This window comes from Thamnophis sirtalis, unplaced genomic scaffold, assembly GCF_051295495.1.
Source record: "Thamnophis sirtalis isolate CommonGarterSnake01/CBP01778 unplaced genomic scaffold, rThaSir2_p1.2 scaffold_3, whole genome shotgun sequence".
Lineage (NCBI taxonomy): Eukaryota > Metazoa > Chordata > Lepidosauria > Squamata > Natricidae > Thamnophis > Thamnophis sirtalis.
The window spans coordinates 27,342,318-27,367,066 of NW_028261383.1; the positions used below are offsets into that span (position 1 = coordinate 27,342,318).

Sequence of the window (24,749 nt, forward strand, 5' to 3'; positions counted from 1 at the left end):
TCCAGCCTTTCGAATCTGGAACCAGGAAGCCCAGTGGCCGCTGGGATTTGTGGTCCGATTTGCTTCCCAACCCGAATGGAACCCGAAGCGCTTCTGGGACTCGTAGTCTTCCTTTCCTTTCACGATTCAAAAGTGTTTCTCGATGTCAGGCGCGGCAAGACGGGTGGACTTCAACTCCCAGAATTCCCCCAGCTAGGATTCTTCTCATCCAAGAAGCTGGGGAATCTCCTTGGATGAGAAGCGAAACGTCTTCAAAGAAACCCCACCCACCCAAAATCCAGTTGCCTCTTGAAAAAGCACCTTTGGGTGTCCCAGTTAGTATGATATGCAGCCAAAAGCTTCCAGCAGATCTGCAGCCCCTCCGTTTTGGAAACCCAACAAAGCAAGACATAAAAGGTGAAGGCAAGTACCCTCCTCCACCATTTTTTAAAATTTATTTTGCAGTTGTTCAGATATGCTGTTCCTGAATATGGGGGCTCAGTTTAAGCATCATAGCTCGACAGTTAATATTTTTCCTACAATGGAATGTCTATGGAAATTCTCAATCATCCAGGTCATGGTTATCTCAAAGGTGCTTTTTCAAAAGGCAAATGGACTTTCTTGTTTTTTTCTTTTGAAGACGTTTTGCTTCTCATCTGAGAACTGAAGCAGCTTCTTGGCTTGAGAAGCGAAATGTTTTCAAGGAAAAAAACAAAGAAGACCAGTTGCCTTTTGAAAAAGCACCTTTGGGACATAACAATGGAATGAATTCCTCTCCCCCGCAGTGTTACTTTTGCAAAAATGTGCAATCAGTTGCTTTCCATGTATAAACTGAAGGTATCTTTCATAATTCTGAATCAGCCTAGCCATTTTTCTTCTTTACATTACAGCATCATGTTTAACTTTTCTAACTAAAGGACTGGAGCTTACTATGTATACCAGTATAAATAAAAGGGTATATTCAGTGGTGGAGGTGCTAGTGGCTGTTGTATCTTTTGTGATTTCTCTGCAACAAAACTTATAGCATAAAGTAAAGGTAAAGGTTCCCCTTGCACATACATGCTAATCGTTCCCAACTCTAGGGGGCAGTGCTCATCTCCGTTTGAAAACCGAAGAGCCAGCACTGTCTGAAGACGTCTCCGTGGTGATGTGGTGATGTGGCCGGCATGACTAAATGCCGAAGGCCCACAGAACGCTGTTGCCTTCCCGCCAAAGTGGTTCCAATTTTTCTACTTGCATTTTTACGTGCTTTCGAACTGCTAGGTTGGCAGAAGCTGGGACAAGTAACAGGAGCTCACCCCATTACACAGCGCTAGGGATTTGAACCGCCAAACTGCCGACCTTTCAATCGACAAGTTCAGCATCTTAGCCACTGAACATATAAAGGTTAAATTAAAAGCAGGAACCTGCTCAAAAGGAAACTGGGCAGAGGATTGTTTTATGTAATATATTTAATTGATGACAATAACTGCTTTATAAATTACTAATGCAAAAAAATTGAATTTTTAAAGACATAGGTTATATAGAGTTGTACATCACAAACTTCTCAAACCAGAACAATTTCAATTTCAAGTCAGAGAAATCCAGCAAAGGTTTTTACAGATAATTCATCCCTCCTTCTTGTCCCACAATTTCATATTTAATTACACAACACCAATCCTTAAAACTTGCACCAGGTATTTTCAAAATTCAAGTCTTCAAATTTCCAAGCTTGAAAAACACTGCTCTGAAGAATCTCCAAGCACTTTTCAGGTGAGCTGGAAACACCAACCCTGTCCCCAATATATGTTACTGTGTGCATTTTGACATGCAGCTATCCTCCAATAAACAGACTGTATCCATAGGTCTGGATGCTTTGTTAAAGGAACAGGGTGGTGAAACAGCAATGCTGTGTGTATAGAGTGTGGATTTATTGTCCTCAGATTAACATATGCCCAGGCAGGATTTTTCTTGATGCTTCTGCTTCCTCCAAATCTTAAAGGAAAAGTCCCTCAGGATGCATTTTTTGGAGTGAGGGACAGCAATAGCAATAGACTTATATATGGCTTCATAGTGCTTTTACCGCCCTCTCTAAACGGTTTTACAGAGTCAGCCTATTGCCCCCAACAATCTGGGTCCTCATTTTACCCACCTCGGAGGGATGGAAGGCTGAGTTCAACCTTGAACCAGTGAGCTTTGAACTGCAACTGAAGTAGCCTGCAGTACTGCACTTTAACCACTGTGCCAACTTGGCTCTATTATGCTGGGATGCTGGGAAGATGACCCTTAAAGGGCCAGGTCCCAATAAAGATTCATGTTTGACCACTAGGTGGAGCCCAAGATACATTAAAGAACAACAATAGCAATAAAAATACATAATTACATAGGCAAAGTTTATGCTGAAGGCCTGACACCTAGAATTTGGGAGCATGCTAACTGGGGCATCCTGGGAACTGCAGTCTTATCACATCAGAAAGTTATAGGATGAATACAGCATTAAATTTGCCCCTATCATTTCTAGACTAGCGATCATGAGTATCGTCAGAACAACGAGGCAGTGGTTTGGAAGGTCCCCTGCTATCCTGCTGTGCCAAACATTGTGTTGTGGGCCCGCCAGTGGCAGATTCGGACAGTGAGGAGGTTGGGGAGGAACATGGGCCAGTCCTGGAGTCTGGGGAAGGCTCTGATGAGGGCTCTGTGTTGGAGGCAGAGATGGGCAGCCAGGGCCATCTGACAGTTACCAGCTGCCTTCGGAGTTGGAGATCAGTGGAACAGAAGCTGGAGCCTGTTGCCAGTGCGTGCATGTTTAGAGCTGCCAGGAGAAGAGAACAGCTAACGAGCAAGGGCCGACTCAGGAGTAAAACCACAGGTGGAGGGTGAATGGCCCCTCCCATAGGGAATAAAAGAGGAGTGAAAGGGGAGGGCAGTTTACAGGAGACAATTAGTTCAATTTGGAGTCCTAGTGGACAACCATTTAAATATGAGCCAGCAGTGTGCAGCAGGTGCCAAAAAAGCCAACACAGTTCTAGGCTGCGTAAACAGAGGGATAGAATCAAGATCACATGAAATGTTAATACCACTTTATAATGCCTTGGTAAGGCCACACTTGGAACACTGCATTCAGTTTTGGTCGCCACGATGTAGAAAAGATGTGGAGACTCTAGAAAGACTGCAGAGAAAAGCAACAAAGATGATTATGGGACTGGAGACTAAAACATATGAAGAACGGTTGCAGGAACTGGGTATGTCTAGTTTAAGAGAAAGAAGGACTAGGGGAGACATGATAGCAGTGTTCCAATATCTCAGGGGTTGCCACAAAGAAGAGTGAGTCAAACTATTCTCCAAGGCACCTGAAGGCAGGACAAGAAGCAATGGGTGTAAACTAATCAAGGAGAAAAGCAACCTAGAACTGAGGAGAAATTTCCTGACAGAACAATTAATCAATGGAACAACTTGCCTCCGGAAGTTGTGAATGCTCCAACACTGGAAGTCTTTAAGAAGAGACTGGACAACGATTTGTCTGAAACGGCATAGGGTTTCCTGCCTGGGCAGGGGGTTGGACTAGAAGACCTCCAAGGTCCCTTCCAACTCTGCTATTGTATTGTATTGTATTGTAATTCATGAGAGTGAAGATCTGTTTCTGATTTTTTGCCAAGTAATAGTACAGCGTGGCGTTTGGAAGATATCAGCTTGGCAACTCTCCAAGCCTGATAAAGGTCTATATAGTTGTGAAATCTCATGAAAGACTGTTTGCCGGGACTTTGCTGGAGAGGAATTCCCTTTAACCTAAATAAAAGAGACTTTATCGGGACAAGGGGTCTGCTTCCAGATCTTGGGAAGCCTGGATCAGAACACATTGTTTCCTTCATAGAAAGTCTCCTCCCCCCAAAAAAAATTGGTTGCAGTTTGAACCAAGGAAAGCACCACTTCAATAGACCCCACACAAGCATTTACACTCTTCACTGTGGCTCGCCTGCTGCTGTTTTGAAACACTTGGGAAATTGTTATTTCTGTATGATGAAAGATAAACAATGGACAAATTGATGGACCGAAAACGTTGTGGGAGGAACAACATGGACAACTGAACCAATTGTTCCACGTAACACTAGCAGTAGCATTTAGTCTGATACACAGAGGTTCCCAACCTGTGGGCTGCAGCCCATAACTGAGGTGTGGCCTATTGGCCACAGGGTTGCGTGATTGGCTGGCCAGTGGGGGCATGTGTGCACATGCACCCCTCCCACACTTGTACTAGCATCACCACATAGGAACTACCACTATTTGCGCACAAAGTCCCATCCACTTGTGTCCGTGCGCATGCACTTGTCCCTCCCCCCCTCCAGGCCGCCAACCTAGAAAGGTTTGGGAAACTGGGATATACCACCCCATAGTGTTTTATAGCACGCTCTGAGTGATTTAAAATATAAGCATTATTTGCATATAGGCCCCAACAATCTCGCTCCTCAATTTACCGACCTCAAAAGGATGGAAGGCTGAGTCAACCTTGAGCCCCATCAGGATCGAACTCTTGGCTGAGGGCAGTGATAGCCTACGATACTGCACTTTAACCACTGAGCCACTAGGGCCCCAGGTACAACTGCCATTAAAACTCAGTCCTTCCCACGATTTAGTTGTGCATCTCTCTTCAACATTACTTCTGCCATCAGTGTATCTCTTCCTCTATCGGCATCAATGAAGCGTTAGTTTTAAGAAGCTTTTTTTTAAAAAAAACCAACCCTAAATGTAAATTATTCAGAATGTATTCCATTTGAGTCCGCCGATCTATATTGAATAACATTTTCTTGGCCTTCAAAGCCATCGTCTCATTTAAGGTCGTCACCGGGCCTAACTCCTCGAATGCACTCGGTGGTGGACCTTGAGATGGTAACGCCGCCTAAAATATTTCCCACACACTAAGCATTTGTAGGGTTTCTCTCCTGTGTGGATTCTCTGGTGCTTCACAAGACTGGATAGCTGAGCAAAACATTTCTTACACGCCAGGCACGTGTACGGTTTCTCCCCCGTGTGGATTCGTTGGTGACCCACGAGAGCCGAGCGTTGAGAGAAACACTTCCCACATGTGGGGCATTTGTAAGGCTTCTCCCCCGTGTGGACCCTCTGGTGATTGACAACATCTGAATGGAGCATAAAAGATTTCCCACACTGTGGGCATTGGTAAGGTCTCTCCCCTGTGTGGATTCTCCTGTGTTTCACGAGATCAGATTGTTGGGCAAAACTTTTTCCACAGTTTAAGCATTTGTAAGGTTTCTCCCCCGTGTGAATTCTCTGGTGGTTGACAAGATTCGACTGATGAGCGAAGCGCTTGCCGCACTCCTGGCACATGTAGGGTTTCTCTCCAGTATGCACTCTTTGATGGCTCACCAGGACAGACTGACGGGCAAAACATTTGGTACAATGCAAGCATTTGTACGGTTTTTCTCCGGTGTGGACTCTCTGGTGATTGATGAGAACCGAATGGCGGGCAAAACACTTCCCGCACTCCAGACATTTATAAGGTTTCTCCCCCGTGTGGACTCTTCGGTGTCGGATGAGTTGTGATCTCTGAGTAAAGCGTTTCACACACTCCAGGCACTCATAAGGTTTTTCTCCTGTGTGGATCCGGTGATGGTTGGAAAGGACGGACTGCCGTGAAAAACACTTTCCACACTCGAAGCATTTAAAGGGCCTCTCTCCTGTATGGACGCGCTGGTGTTTCACGAGCTCTGAGCGATGAACAAAATATTTTGAACATTCCAGGCATTTAAAAGTTTTCTCTCCCTTGTGAACTAGTCGATGTACAGCAAGATCCGATTTCTGAACGAAGCATTTCCCACACTTTCGACAGGAATTTTTTTTCCCCAATGCCCCTGGGGAGAGAAAAACAAATCTTGAAAATAGAAGGGGCAACATATTTTTAAGAATTCCTGAATGAGCATGTTGTTATCTACCTATCTATAGGAAAGCAATAGCCAAATTGATACTGATATTTTGTAATAAATATTATTTTATATATATACAGTGGCTTTGGGTTTTTTTCTCCAAGGCTTTACACCACCCAGAGCCTCATTGTTTGATCTGTGTAGCTTTAAGTAAAGGTAAATGTTCTCCTCGCACATATGTGCTAGTCATTCCTGACTCTAGGGGGCGGTGCTCATCTCCGTTTCAAAGCCGTAGAGCCAGCACTGTCCGAAGACGACTCCGTGGTAATGTAACTAAATGCCGAAGGCACACGGAATGCTGTTACCTTCCCACAAAAAGTGGTTCCTATTTTTCTACTTGCATTTTTTTAACGTGCTTTCGAACTGCTAGGTTGGCAGAAGCTGGGACAAGTAACGGGAGCTCACTCCATTATGCGGCCCTAGGGATTTGAACTGCCGAACTGCTGACCTTTCTGATCGACAAGCTCAGCATCTTAGTCGCTGAGCCACCACATGTAGCTTTATAATTAATCTCAAAAATAAATAAATCCATGAAGGCCTTTGTGATTAATTGAATTCAATATCATATATTATAGAACTTGGCCAGGAGTTTAATAGCATAGTTAATCAATGGGGAATTGGTTGATTCACTTATGGTCTGTGGTGGTTTCCTTAACAATTGTGGCAAAAATAATTGTAAAATTGTCACCTGATGAGTATGAATTTTCTGGTCCCTAGTGTGGTAAGTTGAAGATTGCTGTAATCAATTGTGTGTTTTTAAGCAAGAGTCAAGAATTAGAGGCTAAAGGACATGTTTATTGATTTTTACAAGCTGGAATCAAGAAAATATAATGGAGTTATGCGTCTTCCAAGATTTTAGGTGATTTCAGATCAACAAGAGCCATCCAAACTAAAATGTTTAAGCTTTTGTTATCTTTTCCCATAAGTTATTATATTTTCTTAGCTGCATTGTAATCTGTTTCTACATTTCATGTTTTTTCCCCATAACTTTGGGATTTTACTGGTTTGAGATTTAGGATTTACAACCTAGAGTGAGTTTATTGACTCTATAATTTAACAATGTTCAATTTTCCTTCCTTGCTGTTTAGTTTGGCATTTTGTGGCACAAAACTGTCTCTACAACTCAGGGAATATTTTGAATAGAAACTGAATTTCTTATGTTTATGCAAGAAACCCAAATGAAAAATTGTGATTGATTAGCAATGGCTGCATCAATTAGCCATAATATTTTCCTTTTTTTCTGATTTTAAATACAATTAATATGCAAATTGCACCTGACTGTTCCTAGCTTGAGGGGAATAAAATAGAATAATTGAGTTGGAAGGGACCTTGGAGGTCTTCTAGTCTAACCCCATCAGGAAAATTCTCCTTAGTTCTAGGTTGGTTTGCTCTCCTTGATTAGTTTCCACCCGTTGCTTCTTGTCCTGCCCTCAGGTGCTTTGGAGAATAGCTTGACTCCCTCTTCTTTGTGGCATCCCCGGAGATATTGGATGATTGCTATCAGGTCTCCCCTAGTCCTTCTTATCATTTAAATAAACCTACCCAGTTCCTGCAACTGTTGTTCATATGTTTTAGCTTCCAGTTCCCTAATCATCTTTGTTGCTCTTCTCTGCACACTTTCTAGTTGAGCATAGAATTATTCTGATAGCTTCATTTGAGCTCATTTTACTGACTAATTGAACTGCTTCTACGTATTAATTAATTATGTGTAACTCCATTTTTCCAGCATCGTAAGTTAATTTTGTCCAGTTAAATTCTATGAAGATATTATACTTGTCACCATAAGAGGGAGCTCCTAAATAAGGAATGATTATTTGATGCCATTTCATGGGGGGGTGGGGGTGTCTATGTGGTCATTTAGGGTCAACATGAACTTGGTGGCAAATAATCAATTAATAGATATTAATGAAATGAATTTAACTTCACAGAGAAATTTAATTTCTTTTTTAATTTAAGATTTTTTTTATTTTTTAATACAAATTATACATATTATGGGAACACAGTGTTAGTCTGAGTCTTTTCTTTTACACCCACTCATTTGCATAGTCCTTTTTACATCATAGTTTTGTTTTCACTTTCAGCCAAATTATTCTCTTCTATTATTTTCATCTTTGTGCTTATTTTTCTTCAATATCTTCTATATATACTATAAACAACATATATCTTCTAATTCAATTCAAACAGGGAGCATTTCTTTCAATTTTTCTACAATTAACAATATATTATAATTTCTTAATTAATTAATTGCATAACAATCTTACTACTATTCACTTTGATCTACTAAAGTACCTCTTTTCCCCTTTCTTTCCCTTTTAACCATTTTCTCTTGGGCTCTCAAAAATTCCACTTTTACTTTTAATTCTTTTTTTTTTCTTCCCCTTTCTCTTAACTTCTTCTTTTAAAGAAAACTTAATTTCTATTGTAGCTCTCCTTAGTTTTACTTGATTTTATACGTTTTGGGCCTATTTTAATTTCACTGATTTTCTGCACTTTAATCTTTATATTAATTTTAAAATTTTTAAATGTGTTTGAACTAGTATAATATTCATTCTTAACTGGTCCTAGTTCCAACGCAAAAGACTGATGATTATTCTAAAGCGAAATAAGCTAAACATGTGCTTTATTCAGAATTTATTATAAAATGTGTGGTGTTTTAAACACATTCTTTATATTGCACTACATATGATTCTAAAGAAATTCGTGGCATTGAATTCATCTTAGTCTCTCAGGAAGAAAGATCAACTGCAGTGATTCACTTAACTGTGGCAAGAAAGGTCATAAAATGGTGGCAAAATTCATTTAGCAAATGTCTCACCCAGCCACATAAATGTTGGGCTCAATTCTGGTTATAAGTCAAGGACTATCTATATTGAGACAAAAGAAGAGAGATTCCCGCGGTTCCATTTGCCAGCGGGATATTTTTTTCATCTCTCACCTGAGTTGTTGGCATCCACCCCTTGAGAATCTAACCGCCACGGTGGTTCTCCTTGTTCCAGACGAGTGATGAGATTTGGCTTTGGCACAGGAAACCCTTGACAGAAAATCAAATTAAAAATCACTGTCCTGAAAATACAAGGGAGAAGCAGAGATTGATCACAGCCCTTTATATCCATTTAGCTCAAAGAAAGAAGGGAGGCTCATACCCGCCTCCTGACGATCACCTCCCAAAGACCTATTAGATCCCACAGACTAGGCCTCCTCCGAATTCCATCTGCCGGCCAATGCCGATTGTCGACCACCCGGAGGAGGGCCTTCTCTGTGGCTGCTCCAGCCCTCTGGAACGATCTCCCCATGGAGATTTGGACCCTCCCTACCCTTCAGGCTTTCTGTAAAGCCATTAAGACCTGGCTGTTCCGGCAGACCTGGGGCTGTTGAGTTCCATCCCCACTCAAATTGGTGTGTGTGTTGAGACCTTTTAAACTGGTTTTGTATTGTTGTTTGTCTTGTTTTTTTTCCCTTTTGTATTGTTCCCTTCCCTTCCGGTTTGTTCGCCGCCCTGAGTCCCTTCGGGAATAGGGCAGCATACAAGTTGAATAAAACCTAAACCTAAACCAGAGGGGGTATTCAGCAGGTTCTGACCAGTTCTGGAGAACCAGCAGCAGAAATTTTGACAAGTTCGGAGAACCGGTAAATACCATTTCTGGCTGGCCCTGCCCCCATCTATTCTCTGCCTCCTGAGTCCCAGCTGATCGGGAGGGAATGGGGATTTTGCAGTATCCTTCCCCTGGAGTGGGGAGGGAATGGGGATTTTGCAATATCCTTCCCCTGGAGTGTGGAGAGAATGGGGATTTTGCAGTATCCTTCCCCCAGAAGTGGGGAGGGAATGGGGATTTTGCAGTATCCTTCCCCAGGAATGGGGAGGGAATGGGAATTTTGCAGTATGCTTCCCCTGGAGTGGGGAGGGAATGAGGATTTTGCAGTATCCTTCCCCCTGGAGTGGGGAGGGAATGGGGATTTTGCAGTATCCTTCCCCCAGGAGTGGGGAGGGAATGGGGATTTTGCAGTATCCTTCCCCAGGAATAGGGAGGGAATGGGGATTTTGCAGTATCCTTTTCTCAGGAGTGGGGAGGGAATGGAGATTTTACAGTATCCTCCCCCTGCCACGCCCACCAAACCATGCCACACCCACCAAGCCACGCCCACAGAACCAGTAGTAAAAAAAATGGAATCCTACCACTGCTCATACCTAAGGAGGCCACGTTTTCATAATTCTCCACCATGACTTCTTTATATAAAGCTCTCTGGGCGGGATCCAGGAGAGCCCCCTGGCCCTCGGTGAAATACACGGCCACATCTTTAAACGACACCAGCCTCTGAAAGGACAAAGAAAATGGATTCAGCCTCCTTGTCTCTCCAGATTCTCTTCTTGGGCCAGTACCTGGTAGAGGGACCTTGGAATCCTAGTGGATGATCACTTAAATATGAGCCAGCAGTGTGCGGCAACAGCCAAAAAAGCGAATACAATCCTTGATTGTATAAACAGAGGCATAGGATAAAAAAATCATGTGAAGTGTTATTACCGTTTTATAAACCCTTAGTAAAGCCACACCTGGAATACTGCATCCAGTCTTGGTCTCCAGGTTTACTAAAAATATGTTGAGACTTTTGGAAAAAGCTCAAAGGAGAACAACTAAGGTGATTAAGGGCCCAGAGACTAAAACATGAAGAACGATGGCAGGAATTGGGTTTAGCTAGTCTAGAGAAAAGGACGATTAGGGCGTGGCATGATAGCCGTGTTCCAGTATTTGAGAGGCTGCCACAAAGAGGAGGGGGTCAACTTATTTCCCAAAGCACCAGAAGGCAAAAGAAGAAACAATGGCTGGAAACGAATCAAGGAGAGAAGCAACCTGGAATTAAGGAGAAACTTCCTAAAAGTGAGAATATTTAACCAGTGGAACAGCTTGCTGTCAGAAGTTGTGGGGGCCTTATGACCAGGGGTCCACCTCTTTGGTTCGGTTCCACCACAAAACTGCGTTCGACTAAAGCGCGCTTGATGAAACCGCGTAGCTGACGTCATCACAGCGCGACAACAGCGCGGAGAAAAAACCACGCTGTAAACGCTAAAGCTAAAATTAACCCCTAAACCTAAACCTAACCCCCCTAAACCTAACCCTAAACCTAACCCTAAACCTAACCCTTAACCTAACCCTAAAGTAACCCTTAACCTAACCCTAAACCTAATCCTAACCCTTAACCTAACCCTAAACCTAATCCTAACCCTTAACCTAACCCTAAACCTAACCCTAACCCTTAACCTAACCCTAAACCTAAACCTAACCCTTAACCTAACCCTAAACCTAACCCTAACCCTTAACCTAACCCTAACCCTAAACCTAACCCTTACCTTAACTTGAATCGGCTTGCTTTCAAAGCGCTATCTAAAGCGCCCTTTTTTCTCTGCGGTCGCTGTTGTCGCCCTGCTGATGACGTCAGCAACGCGTTTTAATCGGGCGCGCTTTAGTGGAGCGCGGTTTTGTCATGCCACGCTTTGGTTCGCCCGGGTTCAGATGATCCCCTGGTGAAGATTCTGCACGGTTCAGCGAACCCCCAAATCCCACTCATGGCTGGCTCTGCCTCCCCTGCCTACCCCTCCACAGCAGGGATGTGCAGTCAGGGGAGGCAGAGCCTCGCCACTGTCAACATGAAAAGAAAAGGAAATGTAAAAGGAAAAAGGCTGAGCTAGTTGCTGCCAGAGTCACAGTGGATGACTCTGCTTAGTGCTTAACTGTTTAAAAAAGCCTCTGAAAAAGTGCCCTCTACAGGAGGAGGCGGGAGAACGATGTGCCTCATCTAGTCTGGTGTTTTATGATCACTCAAGCAGAGTTAAGCAAGGGTTAAAAGCTGAACAATTCCTGACGTAGATGAGGCACGTCATTCTCCCGCCTCCTCCTGTGGAGGCCACTTTTTTAGAGGCTTTTTTAAACAATTAAGCACTACGCAAAGTCATCTGGCAGCAACTAGCTCAGCCTGACCTCAGCTCTTGCCTTTTTCCTTTTACATTTTTTTTTTCTTTTCATGATGGCAGGCAAGAGCAGAGTTGAAATCCTCTCTGAAACATCTGGAAAAGGTACGTGTGCGTCAGAGGGAGGGAGAGGAATTCAAACTTCATCCTCAAGTGTAGATCCCTTCCCAAGTGTAGTTTGATTGCAGGCAGAGCTACGTTGCCTTTTCACACACACTGAGCATGCCTGGCTGTGGAATTCTGGGAGTTGAAGTCCACAAGTCTAAAAAAATTTGAAACCCCTGTGTCAGTGCCTCACCAGCCATAAACCTCACCGCACATCACTGCTCCACAGAGTCTCCACGTGGCCCATTTTGGATGCCAGGTAAGTTCAGGGCCCACGTGGAGGCTCGGGGAGGGCAAAAAACAGACTACCTGGAAGCTCCAGAAGGCTAGAAATGGGCCCGTTTCCAGCTTCCAAGGAGCCTCCGGAGCCCGGGGGAGGCCATTTCCACCCTCCTGGAGGCTTCTGGAAAGCATCCAGAGCCTGGGGAGAGTAGCAATAGCAGTTAGACTTATATACCGCTTCATAGGGCTTTCAGCCCTCTCTAAGCGGTTTACAGAGTCAGCATATTGCCCCCAACAACAATCCGGGTCCTCATTTTACCCACCTCGGAAGGATGGAAGGCTGAGTCAACCCTGAGCCAGTGAGATTTGAACAGCCGAACTGCAGAACTGCAGTCAGCTGAAGTAGCCTGCAGTGCTGCATTTAACCACTGCGCCACCTTGGCAGTGAAGAATGGGCCTCCTGGAAGTCCTCAAAGGCTGGAAATGGGCCCATTTCTGGCTTCTGGATGGTCACCGGAGCCCAGGGGAGGCCATTTTTGCTCTCTTGGAGCTTGAGGAAAGCCTCCAGAGCCCAGGGAGGGTGAAAAACAGGCTTCTGGGAAGTTCTGGCCTCCAGAGACCTGCCGGAGTTCTGGAAAGGCAGAAATAGCCCATTTCAGACAAGTGGCTGACCAGTCTCTTCTTAAAAGCTTCCACTGATGAGCAGGGGTGGGCTTCAAAAAATTTATCAACAGCGGAGATAAGAAAATGTTGTCGAAGATTTATCAATTTTTGACCTGTCAAGATGCTAAAGAAGAGATGGATAAAAGCCTTCTAATAGAAAAGGGGAAAAATTTTGGGCTAGGAGATTGAAATGGGCAAATGATGGGATCTATGGAGTAAGACTATTAAACTTACAATATCTACAGTGTTTAAAGAAAACATATACAAGATGGTTTATAGATGGCACTTCCCCCCAACGAGGTTAGCCAAAATGTTTCCTGGGTTATCTCCACTGTGTTGGAAATGCGGAAGAAGGGATGGCACATTCTACCATATTTGGTGGTCCTGTACTGAGGCCACGGAATACTGGAGAAGGATTCAAAACTGGCTAAAAGTGGTTACCGGGGCAAGCATGGAATGGAAACCTGAGACTTACTGCTAATGGTATGCCGGCCTGGGTCGCAGAACCGGCAGCAACCCAGGCTGGACACGCCTCTAAACCTGTTCCCTGGCCGCCGCCGCCATCTTTTCTTTTAGTTCTGTGCATCAGGTGCGTGCACGAGCAAACTGTCAGTAACGCCGAACCCACCCCTGGGGAGAAAGATACAGTGCCAAAGATATCTGATTGTGAACTTAAACTTGAAGAATGCAGGTAGTCCTTATGACCACAGCTGAGTCCCAAATTTATGCTGCTAACTTTTCTTACCACATTTGTTAAGTTAGAAGCATGGTTCAGGGGTGGGTCTCAGCCGGGGTTACTGCCAGTTTGCTTGTATGCGTGCACGTGCACAGTTCAATGGAAACGATGGAAATTGTTCTGGGCATGTGCAGAACTAAAAAAAAAAAAGATGCTGGCAACCGGGGAACCGGTTCGGGGGCGTGGCCAGCCTGGATCACTCATTTTACTGCTCACACCTCTGGCTTCCCCAATTGACTTTGCTTGTCAGAAGGTCACAAAAGGGGATCACGTGACCCGGGGCACTGCAACCATCATAAATATGAATCAGTGGCCAACCATCTGAATTTTGATCATGTGATTATGGGGATACTGTAATGCAGTGGTCCCCAACCTTTTTATCGCCGCGGACCAGTCAGCCTTTGATAATTTTACCGTGGCCCGCTGAGCGCGCACAGGGGTGGGGGCACGGCCCAGGAGCTTTTGCGCACGGCCCAGGAGCCTTTGCGCTGCAGCGATCATGGCCCCCGGCCGCTGCAGCGATCATGGCCCCCGGCCACTGCGCGGCCCGGTGCCAGGTACTCCACGGCCCGGCACCGGTCCGCAGACCGGGGGTTGGGGACCACTGCTGTAATGGATACTGTAAGTGTGAGAAAACATCCTAAGTCACTTTTTTCAGAATATTGTAACTTTGGTCCCTAAGTGAACTGTTGTAAGTCAAATACTAGCTGTATAGTTTAAAGATAGTTTAAATCCGTGATGGCAAACCTGTGGCATGTATGCCACAGGTGGCACACAGAGCCCGCTCTGCGGACACGCCAGTCGTTGCCCAGGCCAGCTCCACTGTGCATACGTACACACCAGTGACGTGCGGTGAGGATTATGGTTGGTGAGGCAAGAGCGTGGCAGCGGCAAGAAGCAACGTTCCCGCCGCTGTGTCCGACAGGCCAGGTGTCTCGCGTTTATGGCAGACATAAACGTGAGACGCCTGTCGGACACAGTGGCGAGAACGTCCCTGCCGCTGCCTCGCTCTGCCGCCTCACCCCCCCACCTCCTCTGACCTTATGGCTGTGTCCGACAGGCCAGGCGTCTCGCGTTTATGGTGGACATAAACGCGAGATGCCTGGCCTGTCGGACACAGCGGCGAGAACATCCCTGCCGCGCTCCACCGCCTCGCCCCCCGCCTGGAATCCCACCGCTGTGAAGAAAGAAACACACGCACACACAAATTCCTCACAATAAAAAATTACAAATTAAATTACAATCATTTTGAATCCCCCCCCCGCCCTCCGTCCGATCCACATACCTTTTCCACTTGTGGATTTCAACTCTCCTCTTGTCCACCCGCCATGATGAAAATGTAAAAAATTAAATAAAAAGGCAACTTAGGCACGATTTGCTGCTGCCAGATCAGGAGGCAGAGAACCACGTGCCTCCTTTGCATAAGGAATTTTTCGCCTTTTAACCCTTGCTTAACTCTGAGCAAGGGTTAAAAGGCGAAAAATTCCTTATGCAAAGGAGGCCCGTAGTTCTCTCATCTCCCCCTGCAGTTAGCACTAAGCAGACTCAGAGTCATCCACTGTGACTCTGGAGTCTGGCAGCAACTACCTTAGTCTTTTTCCTTTAATTTTTCTTTTCTTTTCCTCTTGACACTGGTGAGGCCCCGCCTCCCCTGCCTCCCCTGACTGCACGTCCCTGGTAGACACCTCCAGCTGGCAAGATGATCTACAGGTCTCTGCCACGCATGCGTGGGGGGAGGGTCCATTTTGGGGGGGTGTTTGCATTGCATTTTGGGGGTTCGCACACATGCATGTGCCCCCCTGCAACCCATAATGGGCCTGGAAAGCCTCCTGCACCAAACCGGAAGGCAAAAATCGGAAAGGGGGTGGCACGTGCCTCCCGCTGGCCAGATGGTCTTCAGGTCTCTGCCGCGCATTCACGGGGTGTGTGTGTGTGTGGAGTGCATGCGTGGAGGACGATCGCATTGTATTTTGGGGTTGTGCGCATGCACGCATTGGGCACACGGCATCACAAAGGTTAGTCATCACTGGTCTAAATGTTTCCAAATACTGAAGATCAGTCGAAGTATACAGAAGGAGTTAGTTAGAGACCGAGATACTTATTTACTCTTCCAAATAGCTCGTTTTTTCCCCTTCCCCATTCTTTTTCCCTTAACATTTATGAATAATAATAAACAACACAGATCTTAGTATTAAGCACTTTAACTCAAAGACACAAACCTTAACTACATTATAAAGTAACCTTAGCATATTTTGCAATTGTCTATCCATACCATTCTTCGCTTCAGTTGTACAAATCAAGAAACCTTACCTTATGTTTATTGACTTTTAACAAATTAACATTGCTATGAACTTTGTTCTCCTTATCTTTAAAGGTTTAACTTCTCTGAACGTTCATAGACTTAACAATTTATTGCTTACATTGATTGATACATATCTCTGTGCCCAGCTAACCCTCGCATTTAAATAACATAACATCCACATAATGCAATAAAATAATTACTCAGGCAGGAGAAGAATACAGAAAATGTTTTACAAATCCTATAGTGGATGTTCTGAAGAAAAAGATACAAAGTTTAGTGGAAAAGGAGGATAATGGAATTGGCTGGAGGAAGCAAAAGAACATCGTGAAAAAGTTTGTTGAAACTTAAGTTTTAAGATCAGTCAAGTTTCAGGGAGCAACTCTTAGAATTCCCTAGCTAGCCATGCTGGCTGGGGAATTCTGGGAATTGAGTCCACCTCTTTTCAACTTGCCCAGGTTGAAAAACACTGTCTTTAGAGTGCTATTTTATTTTAGGCAAGGATAACGCCACTTGCACATAAGTACAGGTATTAGGTATTGGCATCCTTCAGAGCCAAGGTGGCGCAGTGGTTAAATGCAGCACTGCAGGCTACTGCTAGATCAGCAGTTCAGCGGTTCAAATCTCACCGGCTCAGGGTTGACTCAGCCTTCCATCCTTCTGAGGTGGGTAAAATGAGGACCCAGATTGTTGGGGGCAATATGCTGACTCTCTGTAAACCGCTTAGAGAGGCCTGAAAGGCCTATGAAGTGGTATATAAGTCTACTGCTATATTCAGTCTCAAAAGACTATGGTGTCGTGCTCTGGAAAGAGGTCTTAAAACAGCATCTGGTGTGGCTAAAAAGCGGCAATCCCTTCCACACTAAGTCACACTAAGACCACACCATGGTCTTATTTTGGTCCAATAGTTCCTTGCTTCTGCACATGTCCACCACATATGATAATATGAACCTGTTGCTTGTTGACACTTCCAACATTTCACTGATTTATCTTTAAACATCTTAGCTAGTTTTTCCGGTGCTATGTGCCATCTAAAAAACATTTTATACAAGTTTTTTTTTATAGGCTGTTGACAAGGTTAGTTTATAGTTTCTTTCCCATAGTTGCTGCCATTTTTCTATCTCAATCGTGTAACTAAAATTCTTTGCCCAGTTTAACATAGTGTCCTTAACCACTTCCTCTTCTAGTCTAATTCTTAATAAATAACTATAAAATTTCTTAATTATTCTTTCTTCTGTTCCCATCAGTATCTTTCTTCTGTTCCCATCAGTATCTTATCCAACTCTGAGCTTCCAAAGTTAAAATCATATTCCCTCTTATCTTTTTCATACCTTGCTTGTATTTTTGCAATTGCGAAAACCAATCTATATCAATCCCTTGTTCTTCCAGTTCTTGCTTTTGTTTTAGTTTCCCCCTTTCTATTAAGATATATTTATATCTGATAATATTCTTCATGTTACTGATATTTGGATGTGTCAATGCTTCCATTGTTGAAAGCCACATTGGTATTTCTAAATAATGTTTCCCTTTTACTCTTTCCCATGTTATCAATAGTCAATGGTGGGTTTCAAAAATTTTTAGAACCTATTCTGTGGGTGTGGCCTATTTTGTGGGCATGGCTTGGTAGTCATGTGACCGGGCAGGTATGGCCAACTTGACATCACTCATGCACACTCAGACACATGACCACCACCCCTAAGCCATGTGGCAAAAAATTTTGGAACTCCTATGAAAGGGGGGGGGGGAAGAGAGGGGAAAGCCTCCCAAAAATAGACAACTGGAGGATTAAGGGCCGAAATTAGGGAGATCGGAGGAGGCAAGACAGAGGGAAATCCAGTAGAAAGCTCTCACACGCTGGGGAAAGAACTTTGGAAGATCGGAGGAGGCAAGACAGATTGGAATCCAGGACAAAGCTACCACACGTTGGGGAAAGAACTTTGGGAGATTGGTGGAGGCAAGACAGAGGGGAATCCAGTAGACAGCTATCACACGCTGGGGAAAGAACTTTGGGAGATTGGAGGAGGCAAGACAGAGGGGAATCCAGGAGAAAACTCCTGAGCTTGCCTCTGCTGTCTGGTGGATTGTTACTTCCGGGTCCATTTCACCATCCGGTTCCCCCCATCCGGTGCGAACCGGCAGAAACCCACCACTGTTAATAGTCCACTTCTTATGTAATGTCTTTGGAAGGAGCCATGTATCTTACTTTTACCATACCACAAAAAGGCATACCAACCTAGTTGCAAATCATGTCCTTCTAACGTCAAAAGTTTTGTATTTCTCAATACAATCCATTCCTTCATCCAATTTAATACTGCTGCTTGATAATACAATTCCCAATTTGGTAATCCAAACCCACCTCTAGCTCTTACATCTTGCAATATTTTTATGTTAATTCTTGCTTTTCCCCCTTGCCATATATATTGATTTGGCAGTGTTAATTATCCTGTAATATTACATTGGATTGATTTTCCCATTCAAACCCACTTTGTTTTTAATAAGTTCAATATTTTCATAAATTTGCATGTTTTTTTTTAATGCAGACAATACCTAACAGCTAAAGATTTAGAAATGCATAAAAAGCAATGCCCTAACATAAACCATTAACAACTCAATTTTTCCGAGCCCTTCTTTATATAACAAGCAAAAATGATATAGTAAAGAATAATTTATGATATGGTAGAATAAATACGGGTAAATACAGGGAATCCTCGACTTACAAAAGTTCAAAGTAACAATGGCACTGAAAAAAGTGACTTATGACCGTTTTTCACACTTATGACTGTTGCAACATCTCCATGGCCATATGATTTACATTGAGATGCTTGACAACCAGTTCTTATTTATGACAATTGCAGCATCGGGGGGGGGGGGGGGGTTGTTCATATGATCATATTTTGCGATCTTCTGAGTCAACGGGGAAGCTAAATTCACTTAACAGTATTACTAATTCAACAACTGTGGTGATTCACTTTACAAACATAGCAATAAATATCGCAAAATGGGGCAAAAGGCACCTAGCAAATTTCTCACTGTAGCAATAAAAATTCTGGGCTCAATAGCAATAGCAGTTAGACTTATATACCGCTTCATAGGGCTTTCAGCCCTCTCTAAGCGGTTTACAGAGTCAGCATATTGCCCCCAACAACAATCCGGGTCCTCATTTTACCCACCTCGGAAGGATGGAAGGCTGAGTCAACCTTGAGCCGGTGAGATTAGAACTGCTGAACTGCAGATAACAGTCAGCTGAAGTGGCCTGCAGTACTGCACCCTAACCACTGCGCCACCTTGGCTCTTTCAATTATGGGCATAAGTCAAGGATTACCTGTACAATAGACAAATACAATTTGCTCCTATACTGAACAACGTGGTATATGCAGTACAATGCAGTGAGCCATGTGCTGATCATGTACATGGGGAAACAAAACAATCACTTCATAAAAGCATGGCACAACATAGGAGAACAAACCCATCAGGACAAGGTTCAGCAGTCAATCAATCAATCAATCAATCTTTACTGATTAGCCCTTGGGCCATATCAAAATACCAAGTTCCAGAGACAAAAACTACAGTTTAAAATGAGATTGAAATAAACCACAGTTTAAAATGTAAACAGAATAAAATACAATTTAAAATATAATCAGAATAGAATGCAATAATTTAAGATACAAATTCAATGTGCTTAAAATTATATTACAATGTCACCCCTACGTCTACCCCGTCAAGTGGTCTTTCCTAGAAATCTACCACGTTCTGTGGTTCAGCAGTCGATCTGCATTTAAAAGATACAGGCCACTCTTGGAAGACAAGAAACTCCACATTTTGGACAGAGAGGACCGCTGGTTTGAAAGAGGGGTCATAAGAGGCCATCTATGTCAAAATTGAACAGTCCTCTCTCAACAGGAGGAGAGATACGACATCATCTATCTCTAGTCTACAACACAGTCCTTCCAACAGTTCCAAGAAGGCTTCACATCATTTGCACCACTCAAGTGACCCTCAGGACACAGATAAATCTCCAGGTGACCTTAGAGACCCACTAAAAGAATGCAAATAACCAGCTACAATCCTTCCATTCCCCACCATCCAGTCAGAGCTGAAGAAGCTTCTTGGATGAGAAGCGAAAAGTCTTCAACGCAGAAAGTCCAGTTACCTCTTGAAAAAAAAAACACCTTTGGGGCAATTTGCTCCTATGCTAAACCTTCGCTCATTCCAGGACAATGATCCAACAGACGGCTTGATCTCCTCGGTTTAATGCAAAGACAAAGCTTCCCTTTGGATGAGGGTATAATTTTATTTATTTATTCTTAGTCAAGGCTGTTTTTTATTCTTTACTGAAGGCTTTTATTTCCTTTATCCCGTTCCCAAAGTTGAGATGCCTGCAACTTGAGATGTCCAACGGGGGAGGGGGGGGGACATTGAATAATGACCAACAACTCATATTGCCCTGCCTTTGAGTGAAACAAGAACGGAGTGCAGACCAGAGATGCGGAGAAATCCTTTCCTGCAAATGGCCCCGGGTTGCATTTATCCTTCCTCGCCAACCCAGGGACCCCCTTCAGCACCCACATACCCACTCCCACTCCAAAACGGGCAGGCCTTCGGGTTTGTCACTCCGCCAACTTCCCTAAGAGCAACTTTGCAGCCTTGGAGGGGCGCCGCCAAATCCGCGAATCGGACGATCCCCTGCAGCCAAAAAGCTCCTAGGAAACAACCCCCCCCCCCAAATCTCCTGAACTCTTCGCTCGCCCGCTCCCCTCTTTGTCTCCCTCCGAGGAATCGGACCGCACAGACGGGCTGAGAAAAAGCCCAGACAAAGGGACGGACGGTGTGCCCAGCGCACCCACCCCCACTCGCTTCTAGGGGGATCCCTCGATCCCGCCGCCGACCCCTTACCCGCATCGGCCGACGGTACGACGGTGGCTCCCCACCCCCGGGAGGGTTTGCCTCCGACCCGACCCTTCAGTGCGATTCCTCCGTCTCCCCCGCCGCGGAGATCCACGCCTCCTCCATGCCCGATCGCGCAATCTCAGCCGCCAGATCGCTGGCTCGGGAGCGTCCAAGGAGCCATCTGGCTGCTGGGACGTGTAGTCCTCCTTCCCGGTGTTTTGATTGCCGGGCTAAATCCGACCCACTCGCATAGACACTCACACGCGGGATTCTGGGAGCTGTAGTCGTCCCACGCCCACCCACCCCATTTTACGCTTCAGCGGCAATATTTTATCTGGTAGCCCAGAGTGAAAGCCACAAGCAAATGACAGTCGCCGGCCTTATTAACCGTGTGACGATTTGCAACTGAGCGTTGAATTTCCGATGATCCAACTTGTGTCCCAAAGGTGCTTTTTCAAGAGGCAACTGGACTTTTCTGGTTTTTCTTGAAAGACGTTTGGCTTCTCATCCAAGAATTTTAGGCTTAGAATAAGAGAGTTGGAAGGGACCTTGGAGGTCTTCTAGCCCAACCCCCTGCTTAGGCAGGAAACCCTACACCATTTCAGACAAATGGTTATCCAACATCTTCTTTAAAACTTCCAGTGTTGGGGTATTCACAACTCCTGGAGGCAAGTTTTTTCATTGATTAATTGTTCTAACTGTCAAGAAATTTCTCCTTAGTTCTAGGTTGATTCTCTCCTTGATTAGTTTCCATCCATTGCTGCTTGTTCTGCCCTCAGGTGCCTTGGAGAATAACTTGACTCCCTCTTCTTTGTGGCAGCCCCTGAGATATTGGAACACTGCTATCATGTCTCCCCTAGTCCTTCTTTCTATTAAACTAGACATACCCAGTTCCTGCAACTGTTCTTCATATGCTTTAGTCTCCAGTCCCCTAATCATCTTTGTTACTCTTCTCTGCACTCTTTCTTAGAGTCTCAACATCTTTTTTACACTGTGGCGACCAAAACTGGATGTAGTATTCCAAGTGTGGCCTTATCAAGGCATTATAAAGTAGTATTATAAAGTGGTATAATGGATGGTGGGGAATGGAAGGATTTATACTCCTTCCCCACCATCCAGTACAGTATTCCAGTATTTGAGAGGCTGCCGCAAAGAAGAAAGGGTCAATTTATTTTCCAAAGCACCAGAAGCCAGGACAATAAATAATGGATGGAAATTAACCAAGGAGAGAAGCAACCTGGAATGAAGGAGAAACTTCTTAACAGTGAGGACAATTAACCAGTGGAACAGCTTTGCCTTCAGAGGTTTTTGAGAAGAGATTTTTTTTTTCATTTTCATTTTAATTTATTTGTATGCCGCCCTTTTCCCCGAAGGGACTCAGGGTGGCTCACAACTCAAAGGGAGGGGAAAACAAACAAAGTTACAAAACATAAAACCATACATAGTTAAAAAACACAACAATCATACCATTCGAAGTGGGGCAGCGAGTCTTTAGCCCCAGGCCTGTCGGAACAGCCAGGTTTTAAGGGCTATGCGGAAGGCCTGGAGGGTGGTGAGGGTACGAATCCCCACGGGGAGTTCGTTCCAGAGGGTCGGAGCAGCCACAGAGAAGACCCTCCTCCGGGTAGTCGCCAGTCGACACTGGCCAGCTGATGGAATTCGGAGGAGGCCTAGTCTGTGGGATCTGATTGGTCTATTGGAGGTAATTGGCAGTAGGCGGTCTCTCAAGTACCCAGATCCAATACCATGAAGGGCTTTGTAGGTGACGACTAGCACCTTGAAGCGTACCCGGAGATCAACAGGCAGCCAGTGCAGCTCGCGGAGGATAGGTATTACGTGGGTGAACCGAGGCGCACCCACGATCGCTCGCGCGGCTGCATTCTGGACAAGCTGAAGTTGCCGAATACTCTTCAAGGGCAGCCCCATGTAGAGCACGTTGCAGTAATCCAGCCTAGAGGTCACAAGGGCACGAGTGACTGTTGTGAGAGCCTCCCGGTTCAGGTAGGGACGCAACTGGTGCACCAGGCGAACCTGGGCAAATGCCACCCTGGTCACAGCCGACAAATGGTGTTCAAAAGTCAGCTGTGGGTCCAGGAGGACTCCCAAGTTGCGGACCCTATCTGAGGGGTGTACTGTTTTACCCCCCAGCCTGAGATTGGACAGCCAATTGTCTGAAAAGGTATAGGATCTCCTGCTTGAGCAGGGGGCTGGACTAGAAGACCTCCAAGGTCCCTTCCAGCTCTATTCTGATTCTGATCCAGTCAGCTGAAGGAGCTTCTTGGAGAAGCCAAACATATTCAAATAAAAACCAGAAAGTTCAGTTGCCTCTTGAAAAAAGCACCTTTGGGACAACCATGACCTGGATGACTGAGAATCTCCATAAACTGTGTAATCCTCATCTTGAAATCCCCAAGAAGCACAAAAGAATTTCTCACAATAGAATTGGTTAGTGTACTTTTGTCCTAATTCTGAGAAAACGCCCGCTACTACAAGCCAAATTATTTCCAAATCATCTTTCTGTGCATGTAGTCCTTGACTTACAACCACAATTGAGCCCAGAATATAGGTTGCTAAGTTAAGTGCTAGGTTTTCACCCATTTCATGACCTTTCTTGTCACAGTTGTTAAGGGAATCATCACAGTAGCTAAGTTAGTGACCTGGTTGTTAAGTGAATCTGTCTTACCCATTGATTTTGTTTGTCAGAAGGTCGCAAAAGCTGACACATAACCCCATGACACTACAAAGCCCATAAATATGAGTCAGTTGCCAAGCAGACACATTTTGATCACATGACCATGGGGGTGCTATAATGGTCATAAGTGTGAAAAATGGTCATAAATCACTTTTGTTTTCAGTACTGCTGTAACTTTGAACAATCACTAAACAAACTACTGTAAGTCAAGGACTAGCTGTATCTGAACATTTTGCCATCTAGAATATTCAAATTATCTACATGGCTTATGCACTTGATTTCTCATTTTTCTAATAAAGAATTTAAAATGCTGGTAGTTCATATATACAGGTAGTCCTCAACATACAATCACAATTAGGATCATAATTTCCACTAAGCAAGGAGGTTGTTAAGTGAGTTGCATCCACCTTTATGATTTTTGTTAAGTGAAACACGCAGCATTTAAGATAATCCAGCTTCCTCCACTGATTTTTCTTGTTGGAACCTGATCAGAAAATTGCAATTGGCGATCGCATGACACTGCAGCAGCCATTGTAAATACATGCCGTTTGCCAAGTGCCCAAATTTGAATCACCCAGAAGGGTGCTGCAACAATTGTTAAGAGCAAGTAGAGTTGTTAAGTCACTTTTGTCAAGGTTTTTATAACTTTGGTCACTGAATGAATGGTTAAGTCAAGGATTACCTGCATTGTGAAATACAGTACATGCCTGTGTGTACAGTATGTATATATATCCAGCTTCATTAGTCCACAGAATGTCCCCCCCCCCTCCCCATCTCTTAATCCATCTCCATTTCATTGCTCTTGGCAAAGAATTTTGTCTAAAACCTGTCAAAAACCCATTAACATTTTTAGGTGATTTGTTCCACTTTTCCTTCTACCACTATCTACCTTGTTTCACCAGCAAAATCCCAAAACCTGTCTATAATAACTTTACATTGAGAAAAAAAAATGCAGTGACATATTCTCAGTGACGTAGCTTCTGATTTTGACCAGGAAAATGCTTTCGGAATATTTAAGGTTTGAAATGTATTAAAGCACCCAAGTCAGGCTGACATAAAAACATGCAAGTTTTCTCAGGAGGGATTTTGAAACTGGAGCTCAGTCTTAATCCAGAATATATTTTATTGGCTGTTCCAACAAATATTTATTGCAAGTGTAATGTTGCAGGGCTGATTCATAGGAAAAAAACACACAAACACAACCACCCGCAAACACACCAAACGCAGCACTTTGCTTTTTTGGTTTGTGTCATTTTGCTGTTGGGTTATTCTGTTTTGACATTAGA

General features: G+C 44.3%; 1 protein-coding gene across 1 annotated transcript; it reads right to left on the bottom strand.

The window, feature by feature from the left end:
• Positions 1–2,635: 2,635 nt before the first annotated feature.
• LOC106553406 (uncharacterized) lies at positions 2,636–20,866 on the bottom strand. The gene is made up of 4 exons (XM_087708432.1): positions 20,778–20,866; positions 10,084–10,210; positions 8,833–8,928; positions 2,636–5,825 (listed from the first exon to the last, which is right to left on the bottom strand). The coding sequence occupies exons 1-4, from the start codon at positions 20,781–20,783 to the stop codon at positions 4,804–4,806; spliced, it is 1,251 nt and encodes a 416-aa protein (XP_087564558.1). The 5' UTR covers positions 20,784–20,866; the 3' UTR covers positions 2,636–4,803.
• Between the last annotated feature and the right edge of the window lie 3,883 nt (positions 20,867–24,749).

Coding starts and splice junctions, on each gene's coding strand:
- LOC106553406 (XM_087708432.1), bottom strand. Junction 8,929..10,083: donor TGAAAACGTGGCCTCCTTAG/GTATGAGCAGTG, acceptor TTTTCTGTCAAG/GGTTTCCTGTGCCAAAGCCA. Junction 5,826..8,832: donor GGTGGATGCCAACAACTCAG/GTGAGAGATGAA, acceptor TTCTCTCCCCAG/GGGCATTGGGGAAAAAAAAT.